General features: G+C 37.8%; 2 protein-coding genes and 1 non-coding gene across 3 annotated transcripts; all 3 read left to right on the top strand.

The window, feature by feature from the left end:
• Positions 1 to 5486, top strand: fetub (fetuin B). Its single transcript, XM_042481283.1, has 7 exons — positions 1 to 278; positions 985 to 1098; positions 1389 to 1476; positions 1719 to 1885; positions 2570 to 2671; positions 3051 to 3137; positions 4305 to 5486. The coding sequence occupies exons 1-7, from the start codon at positions 63 to 65 to the stop codon at positions 5046 to 5048; spliced, it is 1518 nt and encodes a 505-aa protein (XP_042337217.1). The 5' UTR covers positions 1 to 62; the 3' UTR covers positions 5049 to 5486.
• A 3825-nt stretch (positions 5487 to 9311) lies between these two features.
• On the top strand, positions 9312 to 14203 carry si:ch211-284e20.8 (uncharacterized protein LOC563738 homolog). Its single transcript, XM_042484077.1, has 7 exons — positions 9312 to 9674; positions 9910 to 10023; positions 10285 to 10363; positions 11737 to 11903; positions 12191 to 12304; positions 12429 to 12563; positions 13437 to 14203. The coding sequence occupies exons 1-7, from the start codon at positions 9477 to 9479 to the stop codon at positions 13692 to 13694; spliced, it is 1065 nt and encodes a 354-aa protein (XP_042340011.1). The 5' UTR covers positions 9312 to 9476; the 3' UTR covers positions 13695 to 14203.
• A 1237-nt stretch (positions 14204 to 15440) lies between these two features.
• Positions 15441 to 15512, top strand: trnah-gug. Its single transcript has one exon. It is a non-coding gene; the product is annotated as a tRNA-His (tRNA).
• Positions 15513 to 22275: the final 6763 nt, after the last annotated feature.

The following is a 22275-nucleotide window of genomic DNA, read 5'->3' as shown; positions in this document are numbered from 1 at the left end:
ATCTCTCCCACAAGACTGTGTGTGTTTGACAGAGAGAGACAGAGTCGTCCCAGGCCTTTACCATGAAGCAATGTGTGCTGTTGTCGCTGTTGTTGGCATTGGGGTGCATGCACGTCCGTGGTGCACCAGTGGAGCCGGAGGGCAGGGAGCAGGGATCGTGTGAAGATGCGTCTGCGAAGGGAGCTGCAGAACTTGCTCTCAGAAAGATCAATGAGGACCGACAGGAGGGCTACGTCTTCGCCCTGCACCGCCTGTCCAACGTCCACACGATGAACCATGTGAGTTAAAGTGAAGAATTAATGAAGTTAACAGAAAGTCTGATTTTTAAGCCACCTTTTTTCCAATTGGGGGTATGATCTGTATCTGTCAAGGCACTTGACATTTCTTTGCTAACATAGGGACACACTGACATCGTATTTCACATTTTTCAAACATGGGCTAAGTGATTGCTTGTTTTGTAATTGTCAGTATATAAGAAGCTAAAGTGATGTTTATGCTAGTAATGTATAGATTTATTGAAAAGTATATTTATATGATAGTTAAGAGTCTAAAGTATATCACTATGCATTTCCTTTTTTACAGTTAAAGTTACTAATAATCTGAGGTGCATAGACTAACATTGGTACAGTTAACATTTTGAGTCACAGTACAATTGTGTTTTAATATTTTATGTATCTGTACATACATGTATTGTTTGTTCAAATAGGCTTGTCCCTTTACCTTAAAAAGACAAATATTAAATTTTAATTCAAAAGAATATATTGATTGTAAGGAAAAAAGCATAATCAAAACATAAAATATTATAATTTCTAATTATTATCACAGTGGCAGTGCTTCATTTATCATCAGTGATTTTAACCATTACACAATGACTGCTCCCCCACCAAGTGAGTGATCATCAGCCTACCATAGCATATTCTCATACTGTGTTTTCTATGTGTGTGTGTGTGTGTGTGTGTGTGTGTGTGTGTGTGTGTGTCACAGGGAGAAAACAGCATTGTTTTCTACCTCACCCTGGATGTCTTGGAGACCAACTGTAGTGTTCTCAGCAGGAAGCACTGGACAGACTGTGAGGCTCGTCCCACCCATGACACACCGGTAAAAAAACGCACGCACACAATCTTGCATGTACATGTACTAATGAACAGAGTTTATGTTAAACTTAACATTTTTGCACAAAGTGTATACTGTAAACTTAAGTGATTTTCTTTTCATTATTATGTCTTTTTAGTTCTAGTCAGTATCACATGTTTGCATGCCTAACTTAAATCAACATGTCCTAATGCATTAATTTAGCCAAAATTATAATACTCTCTTGTTCTTAAAGTAGAGACTTTATTTGAGCAGCGCACTAAAACATGTGCTTATTGTTGTATTGGTCTTTGCAGGTATACGGACAGTGCAAAGCTGCCATCTTCATCAGTAAGGTGCACAGAGTGGTGCGTCTCTACAAATATCACTGTGATGTCAGACCAGGTAAAGAAAATGACTATAAGTTATGTAAAAAAGACATCTAGCCCCACACTCACACAGTTGATAAAGGATATTTGGAAACTTGTGCCAATCTAGTGAAAAAGTTCCACATGTATAGGTTAAGTTGGACTTGTTTTATTCTCTTATGTTACATACATGCCAAAAAGCTAAACATGGCTAAATGAGACTTTGTTAAGTGCAAAACAATCTTGTGATATTTTGTGTTTTTTTTTCTTTCTGCTCAGTTCCTTCAGCAAAGGTGCATGAGCAGTGTCCTGATTGTCCAACTCTTATTGCTGTGGACAACGCTAATGTTCAGAAGGCTGCATCTCTCTCACTGAAGAAGTTCAACAACGAGAGTGGCTTGAAAAATCGTTTTGCTCTGCTCAAAGTCATCCGTGCCACCTCTGGGGTACGTATTCCACATACTAGACAATAGTTTGTTCCTCTGACCAGCTTGGATTTATTTTCCAATTATTAACTCAGAAAAGTTTCTCATCATTTTGCGAAACTAAGTCATTATTTTGAGATACTATGTCATTATTTCAAGACAGATTCTCATTATTTAAAGAAAGTTTCTCATTATTTTCTTATACTAAGTCATTTTTGAATCATTTTGAGAAACAATGCCATTATTTCCAGAAAGTTTGTCATTATTTTGAAATACAAAGTCAGAATTTAGAAAGTGTTTCTCATTATTTTGTGGTACTAAATCATTATTTTGAGACACTGAGTCATTTTGAGAAATGATTCCATCATAACCAGAAAGTTTGTCATTATTTTGAGAGACAAAAACTCAGAGTCTCGTTATTTTATAATAGCAGGTCATTCTTGTGACATTCTAAGGTATTACTTTGAGAAATTCTCTCATTATAATGACTTACAGGATCTTTGTTTTTAAAAAATCACATCAGTGGAAATGGGCCTCCATAGAATCGTCCAGAGGAAACATCCCTTCAGAAAAAGCCACCTCAATGTGGTTAATCTAAATGCTTACTGTGTAATGAAAAAGTAATATTTTGCCAAATATGACTAAATACACCAAAGATCTCAAATTGTTGTGTGTATGTGTGTGTGTTTGTGCATGTGTGTCCAGATGGCCACGTCGATGTTTTACAACGCAGAGTACACCATCCAGGAGACCACCTGCACTGAGAGCACTGCTGACAACTGCCCTATCATGGAGTGCGAGTTCGCTGTAAGTCCTGGCAAATTTTTATTTCTCATTTCAAAATTTTAATATTTTAATCATGATAAATGGACTTTTCATTTTAACTTCCCAATAATGGTTTTGAATGTTTAAAAGACACTTATTATGTGCTCAAGTCCACACACGCTTGTATCCTCACTGAAGTCTTTGAGAGAAATAATAAAATTAAAGATCGGCTTTTATTCTGGTTTTCTAGGTTTCAGTGTAATAAATCATGGGATTATCTGAGTTTTAGCAGGTCTATTATAGCAAAGGATTAAAGCTGAAATTTAGATTGTTAATAAAAATCTTGTGTAAAGCCACAGGCGTAACCATCCCTCCTTTCTTTCCTCGCTTACTTTTTTTTTTTTTGTTCTATTCTCCTCAGCACAAGGGCTTCTGTAAGGGATCCCTCTTCCACACTCCCACCGGTGATCAAGAAACCAGCGTAGAGTGTGAGATCTATGAGCCTGAGGTAAGACTCACTAAGCCATGAACAAAATGCACAGTGTCACATTTATTTACAAGTTCTATTGTCTGTATTTTTTATTTTTCTTTGTAGTAAAAGGCAACAGCACACACAAATTACCATTCTCTTTAAATCTATAAATTCAAATTTATTAGAACTTAGGTCTTATCTTCATAGTTTGGCAGTCATTTCTACTATAACATTGTTGTTACCAAAGTGACAATCAGACTTCTGGGTCTGGTGTGTAGGATTTAGGAGGCAGAAAAGTAATACAATATGAAGAAATGAGTATGCTTTCTTTTGTGTATAATCAGCTGAAAATAAGAATTGTTGTGTTTCCTGACCTTAGAATGAGTTGCTTTAAATCTACATAGGGAGTTATTGCTCATCTGTGGAGTCTGCCATGTTGTTACAGTAAGCCAGAATGGACAAACCAAACTATGGCTCTAGATGGGGCCATTTGCACTTTCCTGTTTGCCATCGTAGTCAGCAGCCCCTCTGCAACAAGCAAAACAGCATTGGAAAAACACTGACTTTTAATGTTGAACTGCTTTATTTGGGGGTTTTATTGATTTCAATAATTGAGTCTGTTTGTTTTGGAGAGGACAAAGGCGCTATAGATAGTTCGGCTCCTGGTAAAAACCTCCTGAATGTCTGGATCTTTAGTTATCAGAGAAAAAGGGTGAGCACCAATTAGCAGGTGCAGGGCTGGCGGCCCATCTGCAACAAGCCAAACAGCTCTGGAAAAACACTGATTTGTAACGAGAAACTGCTTTATTCAGTACTTCCTAAACAATGAACACTGAAGAAATCCTAACCAGGAGTTCATGCTAAGAAGTTTCAGCTGGTTGCACTCTGCAGTCCTTACCACTGGATGGCACTAAATTCTGCACACTGCCTCTTTGATGATGATGATGATGATGATGTCAAGATTTGTTTTTAGTGATAACAATATTACCATGTAGAAAAAATGTCCAAACCAACAAAAATAAAATCCAGAATGTAATAAAGTGGAATTCTCCTTCACAACTTGCCCCAAAATATACAGTTCTGCATTTGTTTAATGCAGTTAATGTTATGTTGGTTGCTTTTTGGTTTATGGTGGATGCAGATATATTTACCCAAATATGTATGTACCACGCATCACTAATTATATCTTCACGTGTTCTCCAGGCTGCTGATAGAGAGAAGAAACACCACCTGCTGGGCGGAGAGACTGACCACAGCCACAACGACACACACCCACACAGCCAGAGCCACGACCAGGCACACACTGCCGACGACACGCACACACACGACCACGTGCATGACCACACCAAGAGCCACACTCATCACGACCAAACCCACACGCATGCTGATGACAGCGATCACCACCACACACACGACCACGATGCAAGCAGCGGCCACAGGCACGCTCACGCCCACTCCCATGACCATGGCCATGGCCACGATCATGTGCACACTCATCATGCCAAGGCACACGACCACAGCGGCGACGTGCCCAACCAGCACCATGACTACAAGCATGGCGACGGCGTGCACACCCACGAGCACGACCACGAGCTAGCTCTAGACCACGACCACAAGCACACTCACCTGCATGAGCATGAGCACCACCACCATCACCACGAGCACGAGCACGAGACCACAGCCCACGACCACCCAGAGGGCATGGTGAGGATGCTGCCCGCCATGGACCAGCCACAGACCCTGCCTTCCTTCCCTGACGCCCCTGCCGGCCCTGAGGTGGGAGTCACTCTGCCCCTCAAGCCCGACCCCCAGATCCCCGATCAAATGGAGCCCACCATCGAGGCCTTCCCCACCTCAGTCTCAGCCCAGTGCCCCCCAGCAGCCGCAGGAACCACCCTAGTGGAGCAAGTCTTCGCTGAGGACCCCATGTTCAAGGCAGCTGCATAAGGTGGAGCTCAACTGGAAACTAAATGAATCTTTAGTAAAACTTGCAGACAATAAACAAAAAAAAAAAACAGACTGAAGTGAAGACATGAAAACATTTAGAATATTTGCTATAGATACATTTATAGACAATATAACATGCCTCAAAACATTATATGTAGCCTACAACTACAGTAACATTAACTTCACCCAGTTTTTTTCCACATTTTCAGAGGAAATTGGATGTAAGTTATAGAAATAATAAAACCACCAAACTGGTAATTTTCATTATAACCCTCAGAGACAACAGTATTGTAGAAACCAAACACCATGGCCACACAACAGTTTATAGATCCCCATATTGAGTCACTGCACAATCAAGCTGGCAAACATGAAAGTTTTTTGTTTGTATGTTTTCTGTGTTTGGCTGCACAAAACAATAAATTATACCACAAATAATCACCCAGTGTTTTTGTATTGATCAAGATCAAGGCAAATGTTGTTTTGATTCAAAACACATCCCCAACTTTCCTGTTTCTTGTCAATGATCTCTCTACTGTCACAGTTTCCAAAAATGCAGTGAAAATACATTTGAAAAAGCTTGTGGTTATAGGTGACAAGCAGCAGATGGCATCTAAACTACACATTACTATTACTACAGGCTGACTTCAAAATAAAAGGTCACCTCCAGTGAATCACATTCATTCAACAAGTCAGTCGGTCAGTCTATTATATGTGCGTGATTAAATAAATACTTAATACTTAAAAAAAATAAAATGAATGAATCAATGAATATTTTTTTAAAAAGTAGAAATTAATACACTAACAAATAGAAAAGATACATGAATAAATATAACAAAATTGGTAATATTAGATAATACATTAAAATGTATTAAAAGGTAGATGTAAAATAATAATAATATAATATTAAATGTATTTATTCTTTTGTTCATGCAAATAAGTATTGTTTGTGTATTTATTTGATAATTTATAAATGACAGACTAACTGAATGACTTGTTGATCAGCGGAACGGAGGTTTATTTTGAAGTCACTTCTTCCATGCCCTTATGTAAGGTGGCAGCTAATTAGATCACCTTTGTAGTAGTGGAGGTTGGCTTGACTGCAGTCATAAACAATTACATTTTAGCAAATTTTCCAAAACCACTGATGAATAGCCAACACCAGTAACGTAGGTCATCTGTGTGCATCACTATCAGTTTGCTTTGGAAACACTCTGTGTTGTGATGTGTTGAAGCTTTTTCTTCATGTTTTGTGATGTGGTATTTGTAGTGTTTCCTTAACCTTTAGAGACTGTTTGACGCATTTTACGCTCTTTTTATTCTTAACTTTTTGATAAATTTGGCTGTGCTCATGCATATGTCATAAATTTGGCAAGATTGTGTATTTTTGTTTAATCTTGGAATTCCTAGCTCAGCTCCTACAATACGTCTAAAACACATTGTGTAAACAAAACTGTTAAATTTAAACTGTTAAGTGCAAAAAAAGTGCCATTCAAACCCATTCAAACTGCAAATTTTGATCCCACAGCCATCAAAGCATACAAACACGCATTATTTTTGGTAGTCATCCTGGGCTTTTGCCTTGGAATTTGTACTATTGTCCACATAATGACGTATTTTACTGTTGTAACAGTAAAATACCACCCCAGGGTGCTGCAGAACAAAATATGTCAGGGAGAGACTCACAGTTTAGGAAGGGTCAAGCCTGGATGTGATGAAAGCAGCTGCATACATAACTTGACTTGTTTTAGTGGAGGAACTCTTTAAAGTGAGCTATCAGGTCTGCTGTTAAGTTACAGAAATATTTTTTCTGGATGATCTGCAGCTTTTTTTTCAGCAACTAAGCATGTGAACTTTTGCTGTTTTTTTAGTATGGCAGCTAGAAGCAGTGAAAACTAACCTGCAGCAGTAGAAAGAATACACAAACTTCTGTCACATGCACACAATGCTGCTCCCCACAGACTGTACACATTGTATAGAGATAATGATAAATACATTCATGTGGGTTTATTTCAAATAAAGCGTCACACAAGAGAGCAATGTCAATGTCAATGTTTTTGATTTTGTTTATTTGTGTAACTACTGTTTTTCAGGATATCTCAAAAAATACAGCATAGATGTCACTGACATTTGGTGGAAAATTTTCATAAAATTATGGCTGTAGTAGACCAAGCCTTTTTGGAAGATTTTGGGAAAGCTTTTTTTTTTTTAATGAAAATGTTTTGTAATGATAAAGGAGGAGTTTTGAAATGTGGTGCAAATTGGATCCAAACCGAATGTTCAACGTAGTTTATAAGCTCTTGCTAACAAACACAAACTCATAAATATATGTAACTTTTTATTGTAGCTTTTACGCAGCAAATGCAACTGCATCAGCTCTAGAACAGTATAAACTATGCTTACCCACTTTGTTTACATTATCCTTTTGGACATTTATTGGTCATCAGCTTTTACACACTCAGCAAACAGCTCTTATCTGTGTTCTGTAGCCTTAAAGTCAGCCTACACAGAACTGACAACTGCAGCTCTGCTTAGATTGCCTTCACAATGATGATAAAGTGTGTCATTTCCAGTCAGGGATTGTACCCAGGCCAAAAAAAATACAGAATTTACGGATGATTGGATGAGATCACGTCTACTTACAGTATTATGTACAGAGGATGCAGTGCAATCACAATAATTAGGCAAAAGCTGTACCTTTTGAAGAAAAAACAGTTGTGGCTAAATTGAGGCATCAAAATGTCCCAAGAAGCTTCTTATTAACCTTTTGAAACCTGGATCTACATGCTGTGTTAAGATGCCCGTAACAAGCATTTAAAACTTTGAAATGTGAGCACTTTGGTTTGATTTCTCTTAGAAACATTGGGAGAAAAAGCAATCTGGCATGACATGTCTCACAAACGGCTAAAAGAAAATGTGAAAGAAAATGACCTGAAATTAGCTTTAAAAAGGAAATAGAGAATGATTGAAAATTTATCAAATAACTATGGTGCAAAAAACATGAAAAATGATTTACAATAATAGTAATTGTGTACTTAAAATTAAGTTACAGAAAAAAAATTATTGTTTTATCACTTTTTCAGGTAATTTCCTGTTTTTGTTATTAAACTTTTTGTTTTTGTTTCTTGTTTGGGCTAATTACAAGTGATTTTCTTGATAATTTGGGGGTCATTTCTTGTTCAGTTACCCATTGCCCTTTTCCACATTTTTGTGAGAAATCAAGCCAATTTTCTCAGTTTGAAGGGGTTAAACTGCTCATGCAGCACAATTCACTGCTGGTCTTCAACCAAATTCTGCACTTTGCACATAGAAAAACCAAAAAAGGGCACAGAGATATCCACCCTATAAAAAAAAATATAATTTAATTTTATATATATATATATTGAGGGTTGTACAAAATTGATACGTTTACGAGTCACTTGTGGTGACCTGCAACCTATGACCCACTTTTAGACCATAACCAAACAGTTGAGAACCCATGCTCTAACTGTCTCCTTTAAACCACAATGCAACAAATGCTGAGGATGACTAATTTTCACTCCTGTCATCTAAAAAGGAGGCAAGAATTGTTAGTCACATGACATAGGTAGGCTGGGTATTTGGTGTCAAGAGCATTACTTAATTTGAAACCTGTTTTTGTTTAAACATGCAGGGGGAGAGTTCACAGAATAAATAAAAAATCGATCATCTCCAGCAATGCCAAGGAAATTTGATCTTTGAATTGAACATTAGGCCAATAGAGGATAATTAACTCAGTCACATTATCATTTGGGAAGAGCAGAGATTTGAGGCTTTAACGAGGCTTTTGGCTTCTGTGACATTTGGGGCTAGAGCCCCAGCAGACACCCACTGCTCCGCCCCTGATGACCATGCTCTGTGGGATTTGCTGCAGCATTTTTCCGCAATAATAATGTCACATTTACCCTTTGACACCTGAGCAAATTTTGTTGCCATGGAGAGCAAGCAATGAGCAACTTCAAAGATGACCTAAAAATTAGCACAAAATTAGTAAAACAAATTTAGGAAAATTACTGATGTCGATCCAGGTTTCAAAGGGTTAAAGAAATGAAATTAGGTGCATCATATTCAATAAGCATTCTTTGATTGAACTCTTTTCCCCTGTTCCCCAGTGCACTATGACCCTCAGTCAGTGTGAGCCATTGGCCTGCAGAGCAGCAGATAGCAGCTGTTTGCTCATCATTTGGGAAAGAGGTGAAAGTCCAGCATCAGCCTCACATGTGTCTGTCCAAACCCTGTCTGGAAGAAATAGGATAACAAGTCTTGCAAAGGAAGGTTTATGAACCAGGGCTTGTTTTAAATGTTACTTATTTGCCTGGATAAGCCTTAGTGATTTAACTGGATAAAATAAGTTTTCTTGGCCTAATCTTTGTTTGTTTGTGTGTGTGTGTGTGTGTGTGTGTGTGTTAGAGGATGAGTGTGTACCTGCTGGTCCTATGTCTGGCTTTGCTGCAGCAGGAGGGAATAGCCAGGCCAGACCCTCCAGGCTGCACTAGCCCTGAGGCGGTGAGGGTGGCGGAAGAAGCCCTGGAGCAGATTAACCAGGACCGCACAGACGGATACATCCTGAGCCTCAACAGACTATATGACCTCTCTCGCACTCTTGAAATGGTGAGGGCCAACACTCATGCACACATACGCACAAACACGCACACATGCAAACACAAATACATGTCTTGCAAGATGCAACAGTATTTGCAGGGATGGGGGGACCAGCATCCTCCTCTGCAGAGCCACAAAAAAAGAAGACAAGTAAGATGAGAATTTATAATTTAAATATGAAAAGAAATATTAAAATGTGTGTGTGTGTGTGTGTGTGTGTGTGTGTGTGTGTGTGTGTGTCCAGGAGAAAGGTGGTTCCCTGTACAAACTGACCATTGATGTCATGGAAACCAAATGCCACATCATCAGCGGGAAACCATGGAAACAATGCGAAGTCAGAGATATTGGTGATCTACCAGTAAGTACCACATGGTGGCATACTTTCACTCTTCAAGATCAAAAGAGTAAATGCTTTTTTGGGGGCGCCACGGATATAACATCAACCAAAGGCTAAACTATGACTCAGTTAGCTTTTTGAATGTGTTGTTACACTGATGCTGAATTTATGTTTTGTCTTTGGTTTATATTACCTATGTTTACCAATTGGTTTGGTTATACTGTATGTGCATTTTTTCAATACTAAGTATGTACTGTTAGTCTGTGTGTTTGTGTCCTTCAGGCATATGGAGAGTGTGAGATATCTGTCTACGCTGACTCTCAAGTCAAACTGCAAAGCTACTCCTGTGCACTTCGTGAAGGTAGATTAATGGAGTCATTAAGACTCATTCGGGATTTTTTCTTTGATTGTTATCACTGGATTAAATGGCCATTATTAGTGGTTGTAGCCTGCTAGGAGGTTCAAAAAAATGTTGTCATTTCATTAAATGGTCGTCATTTATTGTCAGGCAGCGGTCTCTAGTGGACGTAGTAATTATGAAAAGAGCAAAACAGGGAAGTCAGGAGACTTAGTGTAAATAGCAACAAGAGGACAGGGTAATCCATCATGTTCCCATCCCAAATTGTCACATATTGCCATTTTGCAGTGGACCTCTGTGTCTTAATAGTACGCTCTAGGTATCCTGTGTCTGCTATTGACATTCTGGGATTCCACTACTGTTACCGTGATTGTCAACACAACCGCATGGTGGGATTAAGCTGCATGTGATTATGTTTAGGCAACAAAAGCATGCTGGCACAGATGAGGAAGGAGGCACATGTTACAGTGTAGAAAAAACAACACATTCAGACGGGAAGTGAACACTGGACTCCTACATGAAAGTCCGGGGTTCGTTGGATCAATTCACTGCCCTATAGGGACCTCACTGCTCTTATATTATGTCGTTACCAGCAGTGTTTCAACCTGACCATATAATACACAACTTGAGGGTGTATTATAAGGATGCAACAGATTCTGTCTGGCTGCTTTCTCAACTGATGTAGACCATCTGTGTATCATGCTGCTATGGCAGGTGCCATCCAGTGGTGTCTAAAAACACACATAACAGTTCGGTCAGGCCGTGTTCTCACTTGACGACGTCTATCATGTGGACGCGAAAGGTACTTTTTGGTGTCAGGATCTTATGATAAAAGCATTGCAAAAGTGACACTATTTCAAGACTTCTGAATGAGAATGGGCTGGTAGGTCAGGGTGATGGATGGATCAAGCAACCACAGGACTTTAATCTAGAAGACCGTTGTCGTAACATGCTTAGCCTATTTCACAATTTGTCGCAAAATAAGAATACTTACTTTAATGCAAAACACAATCTTTTTCTAAACATAACCACCTTGATTTGGCACCTAAACCTAACAAAAGTCAAACTCAAACCTAAGTGCCATCTTATAGCAAGACAAAGAATTATTAAATTAATCTATTGTTCTTACAATATACAAACAATCACAACAAACTAATGTAACATGAAGGTTCACATAGGCTTAATTAACTATACCACATTCATTTACTTCACACACTTGGAAGTATTTAAGTTTAGCGAGTGAAGAAGAACTTCTTGGGAAAAAGAGGGATGCTGCACATAGATGAAAACAGTTGATGATGGAGGTTAGGGAAAGAGTACCTGTGATTGTACAAATCACCTCAGCCCTTTGACCCTGTTCATTCTTGTTTCTTTAGTTCCCGCCACTGCAGTGGTGGCTGTGTGTCCGGACTGCCCCACAGCCGAAAACCTGAACGAGCCCATCGTCAAAGAGACAGCCAATCTGTCCCTGCAGAGGTTCAATGAGGAGAGCAGCCTCGCCAACTACTTTACTCTGGAGAACATTAACAGAGCCAGTTCACAGGTTACGAAAAAAAATCTTTAAAATTTCTTTAAAAAAAACATTAGTGATGAGTTTTGGTGTTATATGTGTTGCAGTATTGTCTGACTGATTGTATGTTTTCATGACCAGCAGAGTAAGAAAGAATAAGCTTTGAAGTTTACTGATGAACTACATCTAAAACCTTCCAAACTAATCAATTATAAATTCTTACTTTTGGGGAGAAACTGCAGTAAATCAATTACAAAATTGAAAATAATGATTACAAATAGGATTACACTTCTCTTTTTTTTTTTTTTTGGCTTTGTCAGTGGGTTGTTGGTCCATCCTACTTTGTGGAATTCACCATTGTGGAGACAGTGTGTTCAAAGAAAACAGAAGAAAGTGAACTAAGTAACTGCCAACCAATGGACTGTCAGTTTGCAGTAAGACACACAAACACGTACCAGTGTATTAATAGTGTTTAAATACATGATTTTGTGTACTTGCTCTTCGTTCCACCCAAACTCTAAAGTCAGAATCAGCTATTCTTGATTTCTTTTCTCCCAGCATAGAGGCTTCTGTTTGGGCACACACATGGCCCACGACGACCAATTTGAAATGAGACTCCCTGTCGGAAAGAAGGCCAGCTCATTTCAGACCCGAAAGCCTGTAGAGGTGAAGTGTGAGATCTACGAACCTCAGGTACCTGAGTTCAGATTAGGGCTAACACACACTAACATGATCAATCTGTAGATTATTTTCTCGATTAATGGATTAGTTGTCTGGTCTATAAAACGTCAGAAAATGGTTGAAAAAATAAAGGAGAAAAAAGTGTTTCCCAGAGCCTAGTTGACATCCTTAAATGGCTTGTTTTGTCCATGAAGCAAAGATATTCAGTTTGCTGATGTAGAGGAAATATTTATATTTCAGAAGCTGAAATAGATTTTTTTTTACAAGTTTTATAAAATATATTTTTCACAAATAAACTTCTGTTATTAACAAAAAAGAGAACGATGAAAGAAGGAAAAAAAGGGCAAGAAAAGATAAATAATATTGTATTCAGGGGTTTAGAAGGATGTCAGAAAGGTCAACCATGTTTTTGTGAATTCTGTCTAAACTAGGCTAGTTATGGGAGGAGGCTGGTGCATGATTCTTAAAGTGGTCTACAAAAGGTTGCCAGATCTAGTGCAATTTGTCCCCACACCCTCTAAGTGTGAATTTAATTTTTTAGGGCCTCAGAGGGCAAAATGGGTTGGAGCCCGTATTTGTTTCCAATTTAATAATGTCAGCCGGCATACAAGTAGAATCACAAATTATGTGTTATGTTGAGAGCTGTTTAACACAAGATCAGAACTTTTAATTCCAAAGAGTGCAGTCAGTCATTGAAATGGGTGTAAAACAACAAAATAATTCTTTTAATTCATCTGCCAATCTATAAATTGTATTTTTTATTTCCTGATATCTCACTACTTACAGTCTTACCACTTACTTCCATATGTTCTTGTACAGTTTCCTGTAATCAGTCAGTAGTAACTCAAACAGTTGGCCACACTGTCTCTTTTCTGTTCCCTGCAGGCTGCAGCTGTGGAGGAGCAGGTCCATGCAAAAGCAGACAGTGGACACACTGAGCATCAGCCCCACAACCACACACACCTGCACCCCCATGAGCACATGCACTCAGTCACACCCAGCCCAGACGTCGTCGTCTCCAAGCCTCGGGGCTCCCTCGGGACTGTGACGGAACAGCCTGCCCCTGTCCGGTCCGCCCCAGCAGCCAGCTCCTGTCCCAGCCCACACAGACACAACCTGGGTATAGACGGACTCAAGATCTGAATGGCTGGACCAGGACAGTCTTTGATCAGTTACTTAAGATAATGTCTTTTCCTGCACAAAGTTATTAGTTAATAATTTATAACCCAGGAGTAAAAAAAAGTAAAATATGCACACACATAATAATCCTTGCAAATAATCAGATTATATCATTTTTTTGCTTCAACTTTACATAGAAAGAGGTTGAATCATTTTCTCACATCACATGGCAATTATTGAGCACCGATTAGTTGCTCTGTCAATATTTGTTTGGCATTAGAGTAGAGAGAAGTGTTGTAGGTGCGACTGAATCAATTTTGTCTGAAGGTCCCAAAGTGTTGGACTACATTTGTTGATGTATTTCTCTGCAATACAAACCAGTTTGAGTAACTTCAGCATCACCGATTTAAAATTGTAATCTTTACATTGCATGATTTTTTTTTAAATTATAATTTACTAATTTGATAAATTTAGCACTTGATAACGTGGTAATAATAATTACTGCTAAATAACTATTGCAGTAAAAATCAAGCTGACAAAAACTAGCTTTGTTGTTTGGTTTATTTCACATTATGTTTTTTTTTCCAGAGACTGACAAATATGTTTAATGTATCAGATTATGCAGGAGGTAAAAATGTGAAGGCTACAGTACAAATGTTCCACTGTAATGAACTCATCAACATATAGCCTCGACCTACTGGAAACCTCATTTTATAATATATACCTAGATCATCATCACTTTCCATGTTTTGTGTTCAGACACCTCTCACAAGCATTTAAATCTCTGAAACCGGAGCAGATTGGCTCCATTTATTTTGAAAACATGGCAAAAAGGCAAAGAGCAACGTGGCAAGAAATGTGACACAAAGGTGACAAGAAAAGTGACCTGAAAAAAAGAAATAAGAAAGATATAAGAATTTTATTTAAACTGAAAACAGTATTTATAATTATTATTATTATAATTATTTTTTTAAAAAAATGCTAAAATTATGTTCAAGAGGGAAAAAAATCTATTTTTTAGAGCTTCCTTTAGGGGTCAAGTCATTTCCTTGTTTGTTGCGTTCTTTATTTTTCTTTTCTTTTGCAAATTTTCAGGTAATTGTTAGATAAATTCTTGGTGTCAAAGGGTTAAGTGTCATTCAGTGAAACATGAGGAGGACCATTTTCCAGTTGTTTCACTCACCTCCTAAATAACAGGCAGGTAGGCTGCTTAGTTGTTGCTATGCAAATCATGTCCAAAATGGACCAGTGAAATTGATGCAGATCAGGGTGGCACAGTGATATTGTAGTGCTCGCTTTGGTGTAAAACTTCGATTTAAAACTCACATTATAGGCCGACCATGATATCAGTTACAGTTGCACACTAAAACTAAAAATCTAGCTTCTGGGGTTTTTTATTTAACTTCATGCATTTTGTATTTATTTATTTATATGTGATCCGAGATGTAAACACCATATTGTCTGTAAGATTAGGGTTTGTAACAGTTAAGGTTCTTACCTTAGGCTGTGAGCATCATAGGGGGGTTATTAGCCAAAGAAGGCATATTAGTCATTTAAAAAAAAACTTCCCCCTTCACCGTTGTTCATGCTGAATAAAAATAAAAATGTTTTCCAAGCTTAATTAAGACGAAAAGTGAGATGGGGTGATGTTCTTTGAGTAATTATAGCTCAAAACACAGTAATAACCTCAATCAATAGAGTCCTCCTCCGTCTATTCTCGATGTTGTGTAGCAGGTGCTCAGAGGACATAAATAGCTCTAGCTCTAGCTCGCCGTGATCGTATAGTGGTTAGTACTCTGCGTTGTGGCCGCAGCAACCCCGGTTCGAATCCGGGTCACGGCAGTGTTTTCCAATCCTCAGCTCCTGTACAGTCAGAAGAAGCTCTGGGTATCCCAAAAAAAGGATTAACTCCAGAATTAGAAAAGACTGTTGTTGTTACAATGTACAAATATTCACAACAAAGCTACATAATAGGGAATTTCTAAACTAAATATATACACTGCACCACATTCGGTGCATTTACTACCCAACAAAACATATAGATGTAGTTCAACTTAGCTGCACATGGACCAACTGCAAAATACAAATGTATGTATTTCGACATCAAAATATGTAATTTTAAAGCATATGAAAGGGACTATTCTGCTAACTTTTTCTACTTAAATGGGTTGTTAATAACTACTGCAATATTATTATTATATCTAGTGCTATACTCACCTTCACCCTTATTTTTAGTTCATTTAAAGATTTGAAGCCTGCAGTATTATATATGAGTTACAAAGCATAGGCGGAAGATAATTAAAAGTCAAAAACAAACCCAGCATGACAACTTCATCACAGTGGTAACTGGATGCACCTGCACAGCATGTGATATAAAAATGAAAAGACAGACAAATGTGCCTTTTGGAGTCCCCAGGAGATGGAAAGACCAGAGACATCCACAAGGCCTGTTTAGATCCCCCATTCATTCAGACAGACATAACTTTTCTAGGTTGCTTACTCAAATGCACAGACTTATTTAATGAGATGTCTGTAAGCCAATAACAGTGTTACATATCATCTAAAGTGGACTCCAATAGAGCCACGCCTCCTGTTTTAACAAGCAAGACTGACCATGAGGCAAGGAGTAAATGTAAGGCAAGTTTCAGTCTTTTGATAAGTACACAATTTATGTTAAAACTTTTCTTAAGGTAAACATGAGATGTTATATTACTTACTATTACTACATGTCACTAAAATTAAACAGTAAATACCATCTGTATAAGGCTACAAACCATTCATTCATTTTCCATAACTGCTTGTCCTCATTAGGGGGCCTGGAGCCAATCAGGCGGAAGGCGGGGTACACCCTGGACAGGTCACCAGACCATCGCAGGGCCGACATATATAGACAGACAACCTTTCTCACTCACAGTCACAACTAAGGGCAATTTAGAGTTATCAGTGTGACCTGAATGTCTTTGGACTGCAGGAGGAAGCCGGACACATTGGAGAGAACCCACGCAGAAACAGGGAGAACATGCAAACTCCACACAGAAGGGCCCCTGCTCTCAGACCAAATCCCATGTCCCATGAACCAGGGACCCTCTTGCTGTGAGGCAACAGCGCTAACCACAACGCCACCGTGCAGCCTAGCTACATCTCAGTGTAACTTTAAAGAACACTACCGATCAAATAACTTTATGTTTGTTTTGATCTTGATTTTTGCAAACACAGTATTGCTTTTTAAGATTAAGGCGTGATTCGGTTAATGCGCTTACCTTAGGCTGCGACTATCATAGTCTGATTACTGGCCGAAGTAGGCTGTTAGTCATTCAAAAAAAAAAATAAATAAATAACCTTCCCCTTCACCTACATTCATTCACAATTGAGATTATATTCTATATGTAATTATAGCTTAACATAACAAAAACAAAGTAAAAGCCTCCAGCAAGTCCTCCTCTGTCACCAACTGATCTGGATCAAGTGACTATAGGACTCAAATAGCCCCAGCTCTAGCTTGCCATGATCATATAGTGGTTAGTACTCTGCGTTGTGGCCACAGCAACCCCGGTTCAAATCCGGGTCACAGCAGCATTTTCAGCTCCTCTGCTGCAGTACAGTGTTCAGAAGTCGTGGTGATCGCAGTCTCACTTGGCAAATACAGTTTCACTCCAGGCTTAAACGAAACTGTTGTTGTTACAATGAACAAATATTCACAGCAAAGCAACAGAATAGGAGTTAAGTTGAACTTAACTTTACTGATGATGACCACTGCACCACATTCAGTGCATTTACTACCCAACAGTACATATAAATGTGGTAGTAGCAGCACATGGACCAACTTATAAATATATATGATGTTAATATTAATGATTTTTTTCAGTCACTAGGAGATGGAAACAGCAGAGACATCCCCAAGGTACTTTGAGTCCTCAATGTGGTAAAAAGTCTTTTTAAAACCCCTTTAGATCTTCAGTTTATTCCAATGGACATAACTTTCCTAGGTTGTTTACCCAAACGCACAGATTTATTTAATGGGATGTCTGTAAGCCAATCACAGTGTTCCACATCATCCAAAGTGGACTACTATAGAGCAACGCCCCCTTTTTTTAACAAGCATGACTGACCATGAAGCAAGGAGGAAATGTGGGGCAAGTTTCAGTCTGTTAACTATATCTTTTAAGTACATAATATGTGTTTAAACTGTGTTTAAACTAAACATGAAATATGCTATACTGCTGCACAATATGAACAAGTTCTTGGTATCCCAGTTTGACTTGGCAAACACTCCAGGCTTAGAGGAAACTGTTGTTGTTGTTATTGTTGTTGTTGTTGTTGTAATGTACAAATATTCACAACAAAGTAACAGAATGGGAGTTAAGGTTCACACATTCACAGCATTTACTACCCAACAATAGATATAGATGTAGTTTAATTGAGTAGCACATGGACAAAACCCAAAATACAGACTGATATTTTAATGCATTAGGTAATGCATGTTTAATGCAATAAACTGTGATAATAAAAAGCTAAATTTAGTTAATGGGGAGGTGCAGCACTCGCTCATCTTTTGCTCAGCAGACTCAGGAGCAGTTTCAGCTGTAGTGGAGGCCTTCAGAGGATGTTGTCAAAGTAAGAAATCATTTTATTTTAATGTCATTAATTTGAAGTTTTGATAGTGAAACTGAAAAAGACCATTTATGGTTGTTTTACTCACCTGCTGCAAAATCATGTTCAGCAATGAGAGGTGGGATGAATGGAGATCATGGTGACACAAAGTGAAAGTGTGGCACTTTTGATCAAAAAAACTGATTTAATAAGTTATATTATGTCCTCATATCACTTATAAAATACACTGAAACTAAAGACACGAAATACCATCTGTATAAGGCTACAACTCAGTTTAACTTTAAACACCACTGATGGAATAATTGCAGATAAAATTCAGTTATTTAAACTTTTTTCTTTAACTTTATGCATATTTTGATATTTTTGTGATTCCAGCTGCAACCATCATAGTGGGTTTATTAGCCAAAGTTGGCTTTTAGTCATACAAAAAGTAAAATACCTTTCTCCTTCATCTACATTCTGAATTTTCTAGAAGATGTTTCTAAGATGAATACAGACCTGAACACTGAGATAATGTTCTCTGAGTAATTGTAGCTTAACATAACACAAACACAGTAGTAGCCTCCAGCAACAGACTCTGCCTCTGTCATGTGCTCTGGATCAAGTGACTATAGAGCTCAAAAAGCCCCAGCTCTAGCTCGCCGTGATCATATAGTGGTTATTAATCTGCGTTGTGGCCGCAGCAACCCCGGTTCAAATCCGAGTCATGGCAGTGTTTTCAGGTCCTTTGTTGCAGTACAATGTTCGGATGGCATTGCGATCGCAGTCTGACTTTACAAACACAGTTTCCCTCCAGACTTAGAGGAAACTGTTGTTACAGTGTACAAATATTCACAGCAAAGCAACAGACAAAGCTAAACTAAATACGAACACTGCACCACATTCAGTGCAGTTACTACAAAAAAGTAAAGTACATAACGTGTTCAAATTGTGTTTAAAGTAAACATGCAATGTTACATTGCATATAAAAGATGTTATAGCCTTTATTCAGCATTTCTTCAAAAATATCCATCAGTGTCTGAAAAAATGAACTTGGGGGAAACTACATAAATAGAGAAATAGTGTTCTGATCTAATTTCTAATGTTACTATCAGCTTTTAATGCATCCTATTTATTATTTATACAGAAGATTCAGCTCAACATGCTGTTTTCTGGACATACTTTAGTAATTTAGGTTATTTTTAGTCGTACTGAAACATTAAATACAAAATATATGTTTGCAATGTGTTTTAAAGCATCATCTTATTGATGGATATGAGTTAACATTATAGAAAATAAATACACACTTTTTTTTATTGAGAAACGTTCTGTTAAGACCATTTATTGATATTTTAACTTTGGGGCGATATTGCGTTAAGATTCTTTGTCCAATGGCATGGACAGAAAAAAACACATAACTAAGTAACCTTGTCATTGTTTAAATTTTATTTTATTTTTGTTAATGATTTTTGAGTGCATTTGGAGTAGAAATCCACTATTACATTATTCTTTTATGTTTGGAACATAATTTGGTTCTGAATAGGTTCAAATGCATGTTTGGCTATTAGTCTGAAGTTGGAGAGTTAGCTCATAATGTCCAGTTTTCCAGTCGTTTGCCACATTCCCATAAAAATACTCTAAAAAGGGAAACAACAGCAACACGTTTCAATGTTCTTGTCCAAAAAAATAACCTGTCAGCTGGAGTTATTGTGTGTGTGTGTGTGTATCTCAATCAATCACCATGTGTGTGTGTAGAATATATCTCATATTATTGCACTTATAGAGACTTTTTTTCTCAACCATTATATCAGACTGAAAGTTAATCACACCTTTCGCCCCTGACAGGTTTACTGCAGTGTGTTAAGAGCTGGACCGAGTCAATAAGCCCACAACAGAGGAGCAGAGCTGTGATTTGTGGTGACAATTTCATAGGCCCGTTAAGGCTGGAGCTCACAATGTGCTCGGCAGACTATGAGAAAATGTGAAACAGCTCAGGAGAAGAACAAACCTATTGGACCTTAGTCTCCAGGGGAAGCTGGCTGAATACAAATTAATTTACTCATTCATAAAAGAGTCCTCTGGCTGCCAAGCAACAAAGTGACAAATTTTTACTGTCACAGAACACAGAGCGCTCCGAGGAAAAAGAACACTCGCAGCAGCTCATACAGTAAATGTTGTTTTGTACTCTGGACACTGTTGTGTCTATGTGATTAATTAGAGGCAGTGCAACAGAGACGTAGCCACTTTCATCTGTTTCCACTGTGCAATTAAAGGCTTTGTGTTCCCTTAAATGTTAAAATTAAATCATGAGATGGCAAGTAGTGAATAGTATATGACTTTTTGTTAGAATAACAGTCATCAGTCCTCTTAAATTGAGCTTTTTGGCTGCAATAAAATGACTATATAATGTGAAATATTCAGAGAAAGATAAATTATCCCACACGCTGTTTGAGAAAATTACATATCTAACAATAACATATCTAATTGTGCAAATGCATTTTTTTTCTTTTTGAAATTAATTTGTAAAGAAAATTCCCAAAGAAGTTGAAGTGTTCTGCACTTCAAAATGTATCCACATGGTGTCACCCTTACCTCTGTTTTCACTTCTCACTTCCACTGTATCTGTCTACAACAGTGTCATGATATAAATAAGTCAATGTTTTAATTCTAGGTGAAGAAAGATGACAGAGAGCAGAACTATTATTATTATTAACTTGAGATGGACTTAAAAGTATGCACGTTTAAAAAAAAAATCTTAAAGCTCATGTCCTCACTGAGGCCATAACCGTTGATGAGGAATTTTAAAGACACATTATATCACAACAAGGTGTCACATGTCAAAAAAGGTTGAGAAGGAAAAAAATATATATTTTGAGGCAGGGAAAAAACATATTTATAACTGTCACTATTATATATTTAAAATCTTTACAATTTTTCAGGTCATTGCCCTTTTTGTTTGTATGTTTGTTTTTAACTTTTTTCTTTGTTTATTTATTTATTTATTCATTCATTTATTTATTCATTCTTTGACTGATTTTCAAGTAATTTCCTTGTATGTTTTTAGTAATTTCTTGCTTATTTTTAGGTCATTTTCCTTTTGTCGCTCATTCCTATCTTCCTATGTTAATGAAAAAAATCAAGCCAATTTGCTCAGGTTGCAAAGGGTCAAGCCAAAATATTATCTTTTCCTGAGTATAACCAAGCGGTTTTTTGTGCCTAAGCCCAACCACAAGTTAACCACATCATTGTTGAAATATAAAGTTTCAGTGTATCTGCCATAGAACACGCAGATGTAACAAATCTGTGGTTTGCAGAAACATAAAATGCCAACATTTTTTCTGTCGAATGTGTCGAACAGAGAGCAAGGTCTCTGCAGATAAAAACACCACCATACACTCTGAGTGGGTCATAAGTGACAATTGAGAGTGATTACTTTTAGACGAGTCCATACCTTGTTTGGTAAAATCCTGCGTAGTGCACCTTTAACAGTTTTGAGCAATCCAGTAAGTCTCTGATGGATGATACGCTTTCAAAATAGGCCATGCCACATGAGTTAGATGAACTGAAAGTGTTTCCAAACCTTCTGGCACAACTTTTTCACAAGCACAGCAATGAAATAGTTTAAATAAGCACTGAAGTAAGATGAGTGCAGGAGGTGTTGGTGGCTGTCAGACTCCTAAAAAGTTCTTACTGAGCCCTCTGGAGTCATTTAGGTAGAGTAATTTATCGAAACATCTCTATGTAGGGATCCTCTTTTCCAAACACCTAAGCCATCTAAACACTCAGAGTTAATTACGCAGCCAAAGAGAAGTATTCAACTGAATACTCAGCTTTCCACTTAATGTTTCAACAACACAATAAAGAGTGATTTGACTTCAGTCCAGGCACATTACTTCATTAGCGCTGGGTAGTAAGAGCATTGTATGTAGACAGATAATGGCTTTTGTTGGCGTCATTAATCATTTTTGGTGTATCAGAGGCAGATTATATCTATTGTAATCTACCCCTGAGTATA

The sequence above is a fragment of the Plectropomus leopardus genome, chromosome 3, assembly GCF_008729295.1.
Source record: "Plectropomus leopardus isolate mb chromosome 3, YSFRI_Pleo_2.0, whole genome shotgun sequence".
NCBI classification, from domain to species: domain Eukaryota; kingdom Metazoa; phylum Chordata; class Actinopteri; order Perciformes; family Serranidae; genus Plectropomus; species Plectropomus leopardus.
Note: the sequence above shows the minus strand (reverse complement) of the source record. Positions and strands in the feature narration are given on the sequence as shown.